Raw genomic sequence first — 16,999 nt, forward strand, 5'->3', positions numbered from 1 at the left:
GTTTGTCCATCAAGAGAAAGAGACAGTCAAGCACCAAAATGGCCCTATCTTCTTCCCATTCACCCCAAGCTCCTTGATAGTAGAAAGAAAAAAAAAAAAACAATCCCTACCACTTCCCAACCCATGTAATGGGATACAGTTCTCTTGAGTAACAGCCCACAAAAGCTAATGTTGCTGACATTCCCTCCTCCTCCCCTAATTTCCACTCTCATGTTTTCCTCTGCAGCTCCCGTTTAGGCTTTCAAAGGTTACTCTTCTACCTATTTCTTAAGTGTACTGTCTTGGTAAGTGGACTTTTCACATCTTACTTACACACTCTTCTTGAGACATCTCAACCACTCTTGCTTGCTTGAAAACATTTTCAAACAGCAGTACATGAAGGCAAACTCCCTATCTCTTCCCTTCCCTCCCCTTCCCTCCATCACCCACACCCTCACGGGGAACTTCTACTAACATCTGGAACATATCCTCCCCAAATCCTTTATTCTTCCAACGTGCAGACAGTTGTAGTTTAAAACTGGGCTATGCATTTGAAATGCGCCATGCTGCTGCTATTTAGTCACTCAGTCGTGTCCAACTCTGTGACCCCAGAGACTGTAGCCCGCCAGGCTCCTCTGTCCATGGGATTCTCCAGGCAAGAATACTGGAGTGGGCTGCCATTTCCTACTCCAGGGGACCTTCTCCACCCAGGGCTCAAACTCAAGTCTCCTGCATTGCATAAAGATTCTTTACAGTCTGAGCCATCAGGGAAGCCCAATGTGCACCATGTCTAGTCCTTACAAGACCAAATTATGTAGGATTTATTCTTCCATTTTCATAAGACAATGAAACTGAGGCTCAAGAGAATTAAGGAACCTGCCAGTTAATGAGTGGCAAAGTTGGAACTGAAACTGTTCTAGCTCCATTATTCTGTCTTGTCTTCCAAGTCCTGTCTAATGTGTGATCTACAAGTGTTTCCTTTCAGCTTCCATGAAAATGGAGATATTGAAGTACTCACTTTTCTTTCGGTGCCATCATTCATCTCACTTCACAGAGCACAAAGTGTAAGCAGAAACTGACTTTCTCTCAAGAAAATGAATTTTTTAAAGGATTTCTGGGGAAAATGCATGTACTTTTGACTAGCAAAGGTATTTTTCTTTTTTGGCCATGCCATGCAGCTTGTGAGATTTTAGTTCTCTGACTAGACTAAACCTGGGCCCTCAGCCGTGAGAGAGTGGACTGCTAACCACTGGACTGCCAGGGAATTCCCTAGCAAAGTTTTTAAAAGTGTATTTAACAGTATCTTATTAATAAGATTTAACCATAATTCCATACTCTTTCCAGGAAGCATGAAGGTTTTGGATAGTAAACAGTTTTGCTAAGCTGTTTTCATATATGTAAATTATCACTGTATTACAATAACTGAATAAAGCATTATTTTACATTGGAAAAATCTGAAGTTTAGGTAAATTAAGTAGTATAATCTGGTTATCAGCAGTTAAATCTCAAGCTACAGTGCTCTGGCTAGATACTGTTCTTTGACCACCATGTTACATTGTCAGTATTTTAAGTTGAGGACATTTTGGAAAGCATATAGAATAATAAAAGCATTTAGGTTTTCTATCAAATCACCATAACACTACTTATTAGATGTTGGCCTCTGCACGATTTTATTTTTTTTAAATAAGAAAAATGTAATTTAATTAAAGAATCACCTATTGAGTACCAAGACATTGCTAAGTAGAGGTAATAGAGATGACCAAGATATTTACAAGGCACAAAATGAAAAAAAAACCACCATAATTCAATGTGATAAATATTGTAATACTGATATGAATAAAATGAAAGCCTAATTCTCATGTGACCATATTTGGAAACAAAGCCTCTGGGAGATAATTAGGTTGAGAAGAGGTCACGGGGCTGAAGCCCGGAGATGAGATTAGTGCTCTTAGGAGAAGACAGTAGAGATTTTGCTGTCTCTCTCTGTCTTGATACACAGCAAGAGGAACCTCACCAGAACCCAATCATGCAAGCATCCAACCTTCAGGATGGGGAGAAAAGGAATTTTTATTGTTTAAACCAATTCTGTTGGTATTTTTTTATGGCAGCCCCAGCAGACTATCACACATGCATATATACCTACAGCATTCTAGACACTCTGCTAGGTGTACACAATGACAGGGAAAAGGGATAAGCGCAACGAATGGTGCCCTGGAGATTAGGTAAAGGGCTTTGGCTGGGCATCAACAGATGGGCATCAAGAAATGGCTGCCAGGTAAAGAAAAGGAGGAGATCCTATAAACAATAATCTGCTACAAACATGAAGGCCTAAAAAAGTAATAATGTGATGTCCAGGCTACTAGAGAGAAAAATAACTAAAGGATGAAGGTCCACAGCACGACCATATTTATAATACACCCCTATTAAATATGGTACATCAAATAATACATTCTATCATGCAGTCACAGCAAATAATAGAGCATCTTATTTCTCATTGGAAAAATCCTTATTTACTAACATGGGAAGGTGGTCACTGTGCATTATTAAGAAAACAGGAGTTAAAAAAAAGAAAGAAAAGGGGTTACAAACCAGTACTGGAAGGAGTTTTTTTTTTTTTTTAAGTTTTAAATAAACATAGGCAAACTCATTGAAAATAGGACTGGAAAAATAATGTTAACACCAAAATATTACTCCCAACTTCCACTACTTGCCTCTGTGCAATCATTTCTCCACACAGAACTTTTTTTATTGATAATATAAAGAGTGGGTATGAAAGTACTAGTTGCTCAGTCATCTCTGACTCTCTGCGACCCCATGGACTGTAGCCCTCCAGGCTCCTCTGTCCATGCGATTTCCCAGGCAAGAATACTGGAGTGGGTTGCCATTTCCTTCCCCAGGGAATCTTCCCGAACCCAGGGATCAAATGTGAGTCCCCCACATTGCAGGCAGACTCTTTACAGTCTGAACCACCAGGGAAGCCCCAAAAGTTCTGTGTCTGTCCTTTCCCCACACAGAATTTTTTTTATTGATAACACAAATAGTGGGTATACCACTCCCCAATACCTTCAGTGGCTTCCCAACTGCATGCAGTTTAATACACAAAGTCCTTAACCTGATTTGTAAGGCCTCTATGTTGCAGCACTCTATCATCATCTCAGGTCTTTCTCCCCATCACTCCACTCCTGCCTTCAACCACCTTTCAGTTCCTCAAACCAAACGAAGCTCTTTAATACCTCACGACCTTGAAACATACTAGTCTGTCTTCACTGGATTTGGCAGCTATTCATTCTTTGAGTCTCACGTCATGTCCTTAGAAAGTTCTTCCCTATGCTCTCCCCTCAACATCCATTCCCATACAGCATCCTCTGAGTTTCTTTCACAGTTACTATCACAGTGTTTAATTTACACACATATATTTACACACATATGTATATACCTATCTATATATGTATCTATCTTCCTTAGTACAATACCTTCTGTATAGTAGACATTCCACAAATGTTTGTTGAAGAAATAAAAGTTTAATTATGGATTTTATTTTTCTCTTTTGTAATCTAGATTTTCTCAATCTTTTTCAAAAATGAGCACATGCTTGTAAAAGAAAGTAATTAACAGTATACTACCTGTTGGTTCTTTAAACTCAAACCAATCATCTTTTCTCTAAGCTTTAATGGTGATTAAATCCAAATAATTCTTCCTTAATAATTATCTTTCTGATCTGTCTCATTCCCTCTTCATCCAAGACCCAGGCAACAAATTTCACAAATTCTAGTAACTTCAAGCCTATTACAAATCTTCCTGCCTCCAACTTTTCCATCTACCAATTCTTTCTTCACTTAAATGTCTTTCTAAAAATCTAGTCTACATCATTACTGCTATCTTTACAAGCAACAACTCTCTCCACTATCATCTCCACTATCTGTTTAAAGGCTTAAAGGTACTGAGTTTTTTCATTTTCCCTATTCCACACATCATATCCCTCATATCTTATTTTTTATTATTAGACAACTCAGATGTCTTCTTCAGCTGTGTAAAATAACATTTCTAGAAGGATAACTTTCCCATTTATTTATTTAAATTTATTTAATTGGGGGCTAATTACTTTGTAATATTGTAGTGGTTTTTGCCATACATTGACATGAATCAGCCATGGGTGTACATGTGTTCCCCATCCTGATCCCCCCTCCCACCTCTCCCCCATCCCATCCCTCAGGGTCATCCCAGTGCACCAGCCCGAAGCACCCTGTCTCATGCATCGAACCTGGACTAGCGATCTATTTCACATATGGTAATATACATGTTTCAATTCTATTCTCTCAAATCATCCCACCCTCGCCTTCTCCCACAGAGTCCAAAAGTCTGTTCTTTACATCTGTGTCTCTTTTGCTGTCTCACATATAAGGTTATCGTTATCATCTTTCTAAATTCCATATATGTGCGTTAATATGCTACATTGGTGCTTTTCTTTCTGACTTACTTCACTCTGTATAATAGGCTCCAGCTTCATCCACCTCATTAGAACTGATTCAAATGCATTCTTTTTAATAGCTGAGTAATATCCTATTTATTTACTTTCACATATATATCCTGTCATAACATTCTGTCTAGAATGCTAGTTTCCTATGAAGTCACATGTCACATCTCATTTAAAATTCTGCTCAAAACTTATCTTCCTAAAGTGCTCCCTTCCATCTCCAACACTCCTCTTTGGTGACACACCCAATTCAGGTCTTCTTCATTTGCCCCAGTCCCGACAACACTGCACAATGCTTCCCATTCCACCAGTGATAACAGAGCTACTTTCCCTTTCCTCATTAAATCGAGACAAGAGCCCAACATGAGGAACTCCTCTCTTCAAAAGAATGCCCCTTTCTTACCAGCCATTAAGATGATTTTTAAAGAAACCATCGTAAGAGGAATAGACAAAGGCTGCCACTGTTCCACAGACAAGGCAAAGGCATCCTCCAAAATGTGAGTGAAGCAATCTGGAGGTAAGAGAAAAGCCACTCCTCCACCAAAGAGTTAAAGAAACTATATTAAAAAACACAAATCTTGTGACAGACTAAAGCGGTGGGATGGGGTAGAAGGTAGAACTTGCAGCACACCAGGCTTCCCTGTCCTTCACTATCTCCTGGAGCTTGCTCAAACTCATGTCCATTGAGTCGATGATGCCATCCAACCATCTGATCCTCTGTCACCCCCTTCCCCTTCCGGGCTCAATCTTTCCCAGCATCAGGGTCTTTTCCAGAGTCAGCTCATGTGTATACCTATGGCTGATTCATGCTGATGTATGACAGAAACCAACCCAGTATTGTAAAGCAATTATCCTCCAATGAAAAATAAATTTAAAAATAAAACCAAACCACCAATCCTAGGCCTCCAATACCAATTCTACTGAAGGCAGAGCTTCTAATAACAAAGTTTATAATCAGAAACCACCCACAAAGGCACAGGTAAAGTAACTATGACAAAGGTTGAGATGCCAGTCTGTGGTTGTTACTAGAGGAGACGGATGGATGCAGGAAAAAGAAACAAGACTTAAAAGAGCAAGAGCCCCATAGAAGCAGAGGGCATGCAGGAGTGAGAGAAGGAATCAGCCACTTTACTTGTCATTAAAGTCATATTATCATTTTGGAGGTTTGGAGGCTTCTAATGCCTCTGAAGAGTCTGCCATTTCTTATGAGAATTAAGGAAGACTCTGGACTCGGCCTGAAAGTAAGAAATGGTACTTCAGGTGTCCAGATTTTCCAGCACAGCATGCCAGCGATTATCAAAAAATAAACCAGATTGTAGGCTCAGGACAAACACATAGATAAGCAAGCACAATAAGTAACTGCACTTGAAGGAAAGGCTCACTTAAGCCCAGCAAAGCACAAAAAGGTTAAGAAATAATAAAAACAGTGTAAGTATTAAATATTTGTCAGGATCACTATAAATCTTAATTCACTTCCCGAGGCTAGGCAATTACCCATTTGCATTTGTTCAACACCTTGCAGTTTTCAAAAGCACTTGCACATATGCCAATTCACTGGAGCCCTACAATTCAGAAGTTATGGGACAACCCACAAAAGCAGGCTCACTGTGCTCAGGGGGTAAAACTGAGGTCTAAGAATCCAAAGCATTTATCTTAACCCTTTTAACGAATCAACAGCAGGGCCAGAAGTCAAGAAATATGGCAATCTTCTGATTCCTGATCCAAGGAATCCACTATTACACTTAAAACGTATTTCCATTTAAGTCAATAACATTTTATTGGAACCACTTGCAAATCTGTCTTCTATATAGACTGGATGCTCCTTGAGGTAAGAGGATTTTCCCTGGAACTTCACCACCAGCAAAGACACAGGCACATAGATGTTCAATAGCTGGACTGAACTAAATCTGTTTCCATTATAACAGTGTACAGACAAAAAAATTAAATGAGCAGCTCAATTCAGTGACTGAACTGAAATTTAAGCTAAATTCTTAAAATGCTATTTCTGAGCTTATTTTGTTAGCATGGTATAAAACTGTTTAACACTTGCATTTAAGAAACTGGAACTAGAAAATGAAACCAGAGTAAAAATAACCATTGGGGATAGGGTGGGGAGAGAGGCGGGAGGGGGCATCGGGATGGGGAACACATGTAAATCCATGGCTGATTCATGTCAATGTATGGCAAAAACCACTACAATATTGTAAAGTAATTAGCCTCCAACTAATAAAAATAAATGAAAAAAAAAAAAAAAAAACCATTGGCAATTTAAACACACTCCTTTAATTCCAGTTTCTCCAAAGGGCAGAGGGTTGAGAGTGGGGAACAAAGACTTTACCTACAAATTATCAACCAACAAGGATAATTTTGTTTAAAATTTAACTTATAGCTCCCTACAGTTCAATATACTAAAATTATTCCTCCTACTACCAAACTACTAGTCAAATTCTATTACAATAAAAATTCATATCAGAGAAAAAGATCTAAACCTCAGCTAAGCACAAACTCAGTATTTTCAATATTAGTTCAGTATTTCTCAACTTCTTTTTTCCATTTCTGCTCCCTAAAGGAGCTTTCTCAAAGAGTTTTTTCTCTAACCACATCCTCTCCCATAAAATTTGGTAAGATGGTACACTGTATGTACTCAATCACTAGTAGAGTCCAACTCTTTCAGGCCCCATAGACTGTAGACAGGCTGCTCTGTCCATGGAATTTTCCAGGCAAGATTACTAGAGTAGGTTGCCATTTCCTTCTCCAGGGATCAAATCCACATCTCTTTAGTCTCCTGCACTAGCAAGCGGATTCTTTACCACTAGCACCACCTGATCTGTTTATATACTGTATGTATATCTACGCTTTATAGATAAAAGGAGTAAGAATTTTTCATCACCATCCCCAGAACCAATTTTCTCTCCCTTAGGGATGACATGACCCTCAATGAAAATACATGCTTTACTAAGTATAGTAAATATTTATTGTGTGGAAGCTATATGCCAGGCTGAGATATTCACCATGGAAAAATTTAATGACAGCAACACAATTTAGTTTTTTAGTTTACTGTTAAGAGTTTTGACCCAGATAACTGAAATGAAAAGGGCTTGAAGACAGAGGCGTTCTTCCTAATATTTGCACTTCATCAAAGGCTTAGCTCAATAAACATATGATGAACACATGGAAGTTATTAGAACTCTGTATGTGGTAGTTACACAATTTGCAAATGTCATCTAGCAAGATAACCAAGGTACAGAAATGCTGGCTTCCTATTTCAAACTGAAAATCCAACTCACCACAACCTGAAACCTTCTGTAGTCAATTTTCAAGAGGAAAAAAAGACAAAACACAGCCAAAACAATAAACTAAAACAAAGAAACAGTTTCTCTACTAGATCATTTTTAAGCTTCTGGTTCACTAAATGCTTTGAGTACCTCACAAAAGCTATGTTCCCTTTCTCTAGAAAAATATACACATACAATACATACAACTAACTACAGAATGTTCACAGAATTTCTAAATTCAATCCTTTGACTCCAATTTAAGAATTTCTCTATTAAAAAATTATGTAAATCATATACAATTTATTGTTTAAAAATAAATGTGCTTTTTTTTTCCATTTAAAATTTAACTTTTTCAGCTTAAGAATATATTTACCAGAAGCATTCTTTCTGGCAATAATGTACTTTATTATTAATTGTATTCTTGCAGATCACAGATTTACCAAACAACTAGTAAGACAAGATAATATGAATAAAATAACACCCTCCTACATATATATCTCTCTTTAATACCTAATTTAAAACCTCAAGATTCACTAGATTATAATACTGTACAATACTATTGAAAAAGGTTGCAGTCTTTCAAGCTTTGAGAAACCTAAAGCCACTGGCATCAATTTCAAAATGAAGTCGGGTTCTCTCCTTTGTTACTTGTCACTCTTAAATGGAAGAAACAAGAGAAAGACAAGCCATCTCTTTGAGCGGCTTCGAAAGGACACTCCCATGAAAATAAAATCCCCTCAACAAAGATTACAGCAACTCTGAGTGACACAATTTACTCTGATTAATAGAAAAATTATGCGGATACAAAGCTGAAAGTTTGCTTGGACATAAAGCAGTTGGGTCAAGTTTAACAGAACATAACTGGACAAGCATAATGCATTTTTAGAATTGTAAATCTTTTGTATTTGTAAATCTTTTGAGATTTACATAAGAGCGGACAATGACTGCAATAGGTTATCTCTTTAAATGTCAAAAAGTATGCCTAAATATTTGATCAAAATAACTTCAAAGTGTAATTTTAAAAGATATTCACAAATGATCCATACAGGAATGTTCAGATGGTTTAAAATGAATAAATATCAAATGTCAGTATGACATATAAAATGAATCAGTGAATATTTTGGCCAAACTGTGAGAACCCTGAAGAAAAATAACTTCACTAATATAAAATCTTATGTAAAAGATACAATCAAGTGATTCAATGAACTCCAAAAACTAATTTTATAACTAATATTTCATACGTGTGTACTCTTAAATGCACCTGAAAAAATAAATGATCACTCAAATCATTCAAAAATATGAACAGCACATTATTTTTATTAAAGGAATAACAAAATTCTAAAACCTAGAAGTCTTTATTATGCTTTAAATTACTAAAATCTTAACACGTCTTTAAATACTGACTATTGAATGAATTTCTCACTAACAGATTTGATATGCAGATATGTGTATTACTGCATGTGCCAGGAGAATTATTTTTAAAAAGTTATCCATCTTAATAAGTACTGTACTTCAAGGAAGAAACCTTGGGAAACTACAAAAATGGAACACTTTTGGATCACTCTTTAGAGCTAATTTAAAAGTCACACAAAAGTCAGTTCTATCATTTTAGTTAAACTATTTTATCCTAAGTGTGTATTATCCAGCTCAAGCATCTACTTATTTTTCAAGATATAGCGTTAAATTAGCACATTAAGGTTCTTACCTGCAAGCATTCAAAACATCAAAAACTGACTCTGGCAATCTCTAAAAAGGGACTTAAAAAGGTTCTTAAAGCTTACAAAATTGAAAGATGCCTGGGAAATCAGGATGGAAAAGACAAGCACCACAGGGCTAGGGAGAAGGAATCTGAAACAACCAAGCCAGAGAACAATCTTACCCACACACTGATGCTCCACTGACAGGTCCCCCAAAATCCCCACAGCCTCTAGTTCTGCTCTCAAGAGCCAAAAGTCCAAGGAGAAAACATCTGGTTGGACAAGTCTAGGTCTGACTACACTAAAAAAGGGAAGGGGTGAATCCTTCAATAGGGCATCCCAGGGATGTATACAATGGGGAACACCCTACAGACAAAATAAAACCTTAAGAGACAAAGTGAAGGGTAAAACAAGAAATGTCCGACAGTCATCAAAATTACAGGAGAGGTCTATGTCTCCATTTTAGAGAGCTCTGAGGCTCAGAGCATTTGAATAACATGGAAAGCAAAGGATATACCTCAGATCAAGACTACACGACAAAAAAAAAAAAAAAAGACTACACCACATCCTTCCACTCTGCTATTCCACATTCCACTCTAAATTATACCTGGTCACTTAATATAAACAAATCCAACTTTAAAGCACTAAGATGCTCCATGAATGAAGATATTTAAAAAGTATATGACACCAGTTATTTCACTTAATTCTCAGAGGCATTCAGAAAACAATGACTATAGGAGGCCTCTAAGGAAAAATCAAATAGTTGGGGGGGGGGGGGACACACCTAGCTTGTTTGCTGTCTCTTCCTCTTAAACACAGGAGAAACTGCAGAAATCTTTGCTAATTATTTGGAAGTTGAATTCAAGTTTAAACCTATCTGCCAAAAAAAAAAATAAAAAATAAACCTATCTGCCATCTTGTTGTGGGCTTCTCTTTATTTACTTCAATACCTATGTCCTCTGCCTATATTGAGCATCAAATCCCTGGAGGGGCCAAGGCACCTGTGTTTTAATAAGACAGAAAGGAAAATCATTGGTAAAAAAAATCTGAAATGAAATTCACGATAACTTTATAGTTATCCCTAATAGGTAATCTGAAGTCAGACCATCTGCTCACTGGCAGGCAAGCTGAGCCTTCTGTTCAATAAACAGGCAAGAAGGAGAATACTAGATTCAGGATATGAGTTAAGCAATTTTTTAAAATATTGTAGATTGTAAATGTGCTAAAAGTTAAGCTGATAATAAAATGAGAATGAACAAATGACAACCTCAAAGAAGCAAGTCACAAACTTGCTTTACAAAAGATATAAATGAAAGTACAAAAAAGGGGGAAACTCTATGCTGAATTCTCAAGTCAAACAAGTGGTGGCTCTTGAGGACCAGGCAGTGACTGGAAAGGAAATCAAGTGGGGCTTCTGGAGAGCTGCTCAGGTTCTGTTTCTTGATGTAGGTGTTGGTTCAACAGGTGTGTTCAGTCTGCGAAAATTCTTCACACTTACGTGCACTTTTCTGTAGGTTTATTATTCAACAAAAAGTATTTTTCACAAGCCGTTAGTCTCAGCATTATTAAAAAAATTAAAATCGAACTAATTTCACCTCTCACAATTTCTTTAAAATTTTCCTTGTTTTGATTTCAAGTAAGGTTAGCTCTAGGGCTTTCCTGGTACCTCAGATGGTAAAGAATCTACCTGCAATGCGGAAGACCCAGGTTTGATTACTGGGTTGGGAAGATCCCCTGGAGAAGAGAATGGCTACTCACTCCAGTATTTTTGCCAGGAGAATCCCTGGACAGAGGTTACAGTCCATGGGGCCACAGAGTCAGAAAGGGCCGAGCAACTATTATCTATCTAAGGTTAGCTCACAAATATATAAAGTGTATCCATTATTAATGACAAACATAACCTCTGAATTTAGCTTTTGAGTATCTTAAAAGTACCCAACTATGACAAAGATGGATATTAAGTTAAAATAATAAAAAGTTAAAAAAATAATAATAAAAAGTTAAAGAAGTGAGCTCTATATTACAGCTAAAATTTAGAATTTGCTATTATTAAATTTAATAAGTTAAAACCTAGTATTAATAAGCATAAATGCCTAGAACCTACATGAGAGTAATTACTGTCCCCTAAAAAAAAATGATACAAGTAGAAGACAGGAGAGGGGGGAAGAGGGGAGTGGGAGGGAGGGTGGGATCTCCTAAGGACAAAGATACAAATGCATGAGTTGCCAGGGCTAGTTATATGTAAAGATGTGAAGACTGGGGGAAACATAGATTAATCCCTAAAACCTAAGTCTTTATAAAGCAATGCAAAGTCCCAACCCCACCCACCACCACAATTCCATGAACTTGCCTGCTAAAGGGAAAAAAGTTTCCTTCCCTCTGTGGTTGCTGAAATGATCAGAATTAGCGTTTGGACCTTGGCCATGACATGGCAGAGTATAGTGACTCCTGACACAAACACAACAGATGGCCTCAATTACCTGCCACCAAAGAACTTCAAATTTTCTAGATTTTGTACGCACTATTAAGTTGCAACAAATAAATTCTTTAGATTACCTTCATGAAAACCAATCAAGGGAAAACAGCATGCTAATATGCTTCAGCTTAAACATCACTCAGTAGTTTAGGACTCCTAGGACCTCATGGACTGTAACCAGCCAGGCTTCTCTGTCCATGGAATTCCCCAGGCAAGAATACTGGAGTGGGCTGCCACACTCAGAGTAACACATACTTAAAAAAACAAAAAGGTACTTTCTCACTCTTAATTTCTCATTTACAGTGATTGAGAAGTCCAAAAGCTAGTTTTGGTTTAGCTTTTAAGTTTTAGTTTTATACAAAGAATATATCCACATAGAAAAGTCTCAAAACTTATAAACCAGATATTCATTGAGGAATATGGACAAGACTTGTTTTCTTCATTTCGCACTTTTTTTTTTTTTTTGGTATTTTTTACAATGCTACTTTTGTCCCAGAGGAAAAAGATAAAAACGTCTATTACCAAGATTCTAAACTTTGAAGCTGAAAGAATCTTTTATAAGAATACTTTCCAAAATCACATGTCTAGGACATTATACCTCTAGTTTGTTTTTCCAAAGAGAAAAAAGAAATTTCATATACAGCCTGGTTGCATAACTCAGGAACTAAGAGAGATATTGGGTCCCTTTCGTGGCCAAAGGAACATCAACTGATCATCAGAAAGACCTGAGCAAAAAAAAAAAAAAAGAAAAGAAAGACCTGAGCAAACTGGAAACCTAGATAACACAAATACTCCAGACATTTCCATCAAGGTAAACTTTATTAGATTACTAAATATCAGGAGTCCACAAACAATCCATATAAAACTCACCTATATCTGATAACTTTTGGAGAAAGATGACGAAGTTGTCTTAACATGAAGTTTTTTTGCCCATCTCTGTGAATTGGGAAAACTATTGAAAAACAAAAAAACTTAGATATTTTTGTATCTGACTCTCAAAATGTGCTGTCTGTAGTTTCCACAGAGAGAGATAACAAGCTTCTGGGACCCCCTCACCATACATGATTTATACAATATCCATTCATCTGTCTGACCCTCTGCAGGTCTCTAAAAATAATCAATTTTGCAAACAGACACATGATAAAGCAAATACAGCAAAATGTTAATTATAGAACCTAGGTGAGTATACAGATGTCCACCGTAGCATTTTTCCCAACTCCTCTATGTGTGAATATTTTCACAAGGTATAAGCGTGAAAATAATTGTTTCAAAGTGAGAACACACGTATCTATCGAAACGCTGAGGCCTTTCATCAAGTCACAAACCTACCATTGCAAGCACCCCCACGAAAAAGTCCCTCCTTCACTGAGACTGCCAGACTTTTTTTGAGAACAGTAAAACTGACGAAATGATAAAATTATAAAAATAATCTCTCACCCAAAGCATGTTTACCTAGAAAGTCAATTTGCAGATTTCATGAGAATTTGTTGGACTTTAACAGGAAAAATAGAACTTTTGCTTCTATTACCATTTCACGGAAATTTTTCAAAATTTCCAAACTATACACCTTAAGTTGTTCTTTTTTGTTAGTCCCCAGACAGCAGATCAGTGGACCCCTCCTAGGTCCTAAAACCTGCAGAACCTATGGGTTCAGGGCGCTGGTGGTTCCAGGTGTTTCACGCTAACCTGCACTCCATGGGAATTGTACCCTGAGGTTTATCCGGGTTAAACACGCGGGAAAAAAAAAGTGAGGACGCAATAGACCGCCGCGGAGTCAAAATGAAAGGAGTGATTGAGAAACCAGAAAGGGAAATCCAAGCATTCAGTGCGGGAGGGTGAGCTGGGCGCTCCCGCGCGCGGAGCTCGGAGAGCAGACGCGCGGAGCCAGTAGCCGGGCTCCCGCTTGGCGCCCGGGCCCTGCACCGGCCGCCCCCGCCCTGCCCGCCGCGCCCGCACCTCGCGGTCCTTGAGGCCCAGCAGGAGCACTTCCTCCATCAGGGTCAGCCGCGTTTCCTTGGAGTCGCCCTTGTCGTCGTCGTCCTGCTCGTCGCGACGGCTCTGCGCGTCGTCCTCATCGTTGCCGCCGCCGCCGCCCACCGCCCGCTCCTTGTCGGCGGCGTTGCGGGAGGCCTCGGTACGCCGCTGCACCAGCCCGGAGCTGCGCTGGGTCAGCGAGGTCATGGCTCCGCCACGCCGGGCCGAGAGGGACGCAGGACCTGCCGGGTCTCCCTCTTCCTCCCTCCGCGGCCCCCGACCGGCGCTTCCGTGTTAAGACCGGGCACTGGGGAGAGGTCCGTCGGCAGCGGGGCCGGGTGCAGTCATGAGGAGACGGGCCGAGGGGGAGCGGGTGGACCCGGCGTCGGTGGGGCGGACGAGGGGCTCTATCTTTTTTGTGGCCGCGGACGTGAGGCACCCGGAGCAAGACGGAGGCGGTAGAGGAGGAGGCGGTAGAGGAGGAAGCGGCTGAGGAAGAAGCGGCGGCGGCGGCGGCGGCGCCTTTCCAATATGGCGGCACCGGCTGACGTCACTGGAGGATGTGGCACGGATTGCGCGGGGCGGGCCCGGAGGGCGCCGGAAGCGGCGGGCAGGGACCCGGGGGCCGGGGAGTGGGCTGGGGCCAGGGCCTGCGGTCAGGACTCCCCTCACGGGCCCCTGGGACTCCCCCGGCCCTTGCCGTTTCCTTGGAGTCCGTTCATCGCCCGCGCCCCACTCCCGTGACGTGTCCTTCCTCCACCCGCCTTCCCCTGTGTCCCCTAAGGAGCCGGGGCTGAAAGTAGACATTGGAAAGGCCTCAACGAATCGGGGCAGGCTTGGCCTCGCGAAGGCGAACCCTGATCCGTCTGGAGCTGCGCCCACAGCACCCCCGACACCACTGTCCTCGGAGTAGGCCTCGGCCCGGCTGCGGGGGCCGGGCTTGGAGCCCGGTGTCCCGGTGAGACACTGGAAGGACTTTGCTCACCGCCGATGGGGCGTGGAGAGAACGCCCTCTCTGCCCACACTCCCAGACCCTTCAGAAGGAGCAACTGCGTTTAAATACCCTGAAAGCGGACTTTTAGTTTTTCCAGGTGTATTACGGTATGAAGAGAGAGGATAGAACAAATTGAATAGTTTGGTTTGTAAAACTCTGTCCCTCCTGCCAACCCGGGCGCAGTGAGTACAGTTAGCACTGCACAGGTCAGTTCAGTCGACCTTAACGAGCTTTTTATAGAGACAATAAACTTGTTGGGTTTCACGCCACGTCTTTGTACACATTAAATCTTTCAATTTAATTACTAGGTTAAATCCTCTTGGCGTGCTTGACTGTGCACGTTCTGTTAAAGCATAGATGTCAAATCTGAGGGGAGGACGTTGGAAGGCCAGAAGAGTGGAACTTAACACATAAAACATTATCCACAAATGGCATTGTATGCCATCCGATATTATTTAAAGTCAGGAGTGACCACAGGCTGTGGCTTCAGAATGACTTAGGTAGGAGGAATGTAACTGGACTGAAACTTTAATAAGAGATACTCGCCCACGGTAAAACCGTAGCATGGAACATTTTGGCTACAGAGTTCTTTTCCTTCCACAAACCCATTATCCAGAAGTCATGCTGGCCTTCACCACCACCACCACCCCCTGCCGCGGAAAGTGGGAAGCTAAATCTAGGGTGGGGAGAAGAGGGCAGGATGAGCACAATGTTCCCTTCCTATTTCCTATCTTTTGGGGCAAAGGTCAATTTCACTTCAACTAATTTCTTTCACTGGCATCCTGTTCAACTCTTTTTTCCCCCCTCTTTTTCTCCCCCTCCCACTTCTTGCGCAAATAGTTTAAAATGTTGCTTTTTAAAAGAAATATAGTCAAATACACAGTTTAAAGAGTATAAAGATAGATAGAGTGAAAATCGTCCTTCTAGCCCTGACCCTGTTCACCCAATAGTTCCTCTCTTCCCTTAGTGATTTTCAAATACCTTAGCAGATTAGGAGAAACCTAATTCCCCTCCCCTTGAGTGTGGGCCAGACTTAGTGACTCTCTTCAAAGGAATTGAATGTGGCAGGCAGGACTATGCATGAATCCTTAGATTAGGACAGTAGTGTTTGCTGTTGTCCCTTGTTCTCTTGTCTATTGTCCCAAGTTATTCTCCCTTGTTCTCCTTTCTTCTCTGAGATCTGAGGGAGGCCAGCCGCCTGTCATGAAGACATGCAAGCAGCCTTAGGAAGAGGCCTAGTTGCGAAGGAACAGCCTCGTGAGTGAGTCATCTTGGAAGTGAATCCCCTGAATGTGTGCTAAATCCCTTCAGTAGTGTCTGACTCTTTGTGACACTATGGACTATAGCCTGCCAGGCTCCTCTGTCCACGGGATTCTCCAGACAAGAATACTGGAGTGGGTTGCCATTCCCTTCTCCAGGGGATCTTTCCTACCCAAGTCTCCTGTAGCTCCTGCATTACAGGCAGATTCTTCACAGCTGAGCCTTCCGGGAAGACCAATGTGTTAACTGCAACCTCATTAATGATTCTGAACCTCTACCACCAGGCTAAGCCATTCCTGAATGGCTTCAGGAACAGTGAAATAATAAATATTTGTTGTTTTCAGCTACTAAGTTTGGAATAATTTGTTATGCAGTATAGGTACTAAGAGCTTCCCTGGTGGCTCAGATGGTAAAGAATCTGCCTGCACCGCAGGAGATCCAGGTTTGATTCCTTGGTCGGGAAGATCCCCTGGAGAAGGGAATGGCAGCCCACTCCAATATTCTTACTGGAGAATTCCATGGACAGAGGAGCCTGGTGAACTACAGACTATGGGATCTCAAAGAGTCGGAAACAACTGAGCAACTTACACACACACAGGTACATATACACACAAATATATCAGTACTTAAGAGCTTGTTGGTGATTTCTTTCAGTTGCTTCATATTCTATTGTATAAACATACCATAATTTTTTTTGTCACACCCCTATTGATGGACATTTAGGCTGTTTCCAGTCCTTTGCTATTGCAAACAATACTATAATAAATACAGTGGATAACTACATGTATTTTGTCCACAAAAATATATGCTCATTGTCTATTCATGCAACAGTATCATACTTTTGAAATTACTCAGACTTTACGTAACTTC

The 16,999-nt window shown here is 40.4% G+C and overlaps 1 protein-coding gene across 1 annotated transcript in view; it reads right to left on the reverse strand.

Moving 5' to 3' along the window:
- LOC136146579 (Golgi phosphoprotein 3) overlaps positions 1-14,392 on the reverse strand; it is a 47,221-nt gene extending 32,829 nt beyond the window's left edge. Inside the window, exon 1 of the mRNA XM_065905527.1 lies at positions 13,858-14,392. Coding sequence (XP_065761599.1) covers positions 13,858-14,082 — 225 coding nt within the window. The 5' untranslated portion in view covers positions 14,083-14,392. The remainder of the gene's footprint in view (positions 1-13,857) is intronic.
- Between the last annotated feature and the right edge of the window lie 2,607 nt (positions 14,393-16,999).

This window comes from Muntiacus reevesi, chromosome 14 (assembly GCF_963930625.1).
Source record: "Muntiacus reevesi chromosome 14, mMunRee1.1, whole genome shotgun sequence".
Classification (NCBI taxonomy): domain Eukaryota; kingdom Metazoa; phylum Chordata; class Mammalia; order Artiodactyla; family Cervidae; genus Muntiacus; species Muntiacus reevesi.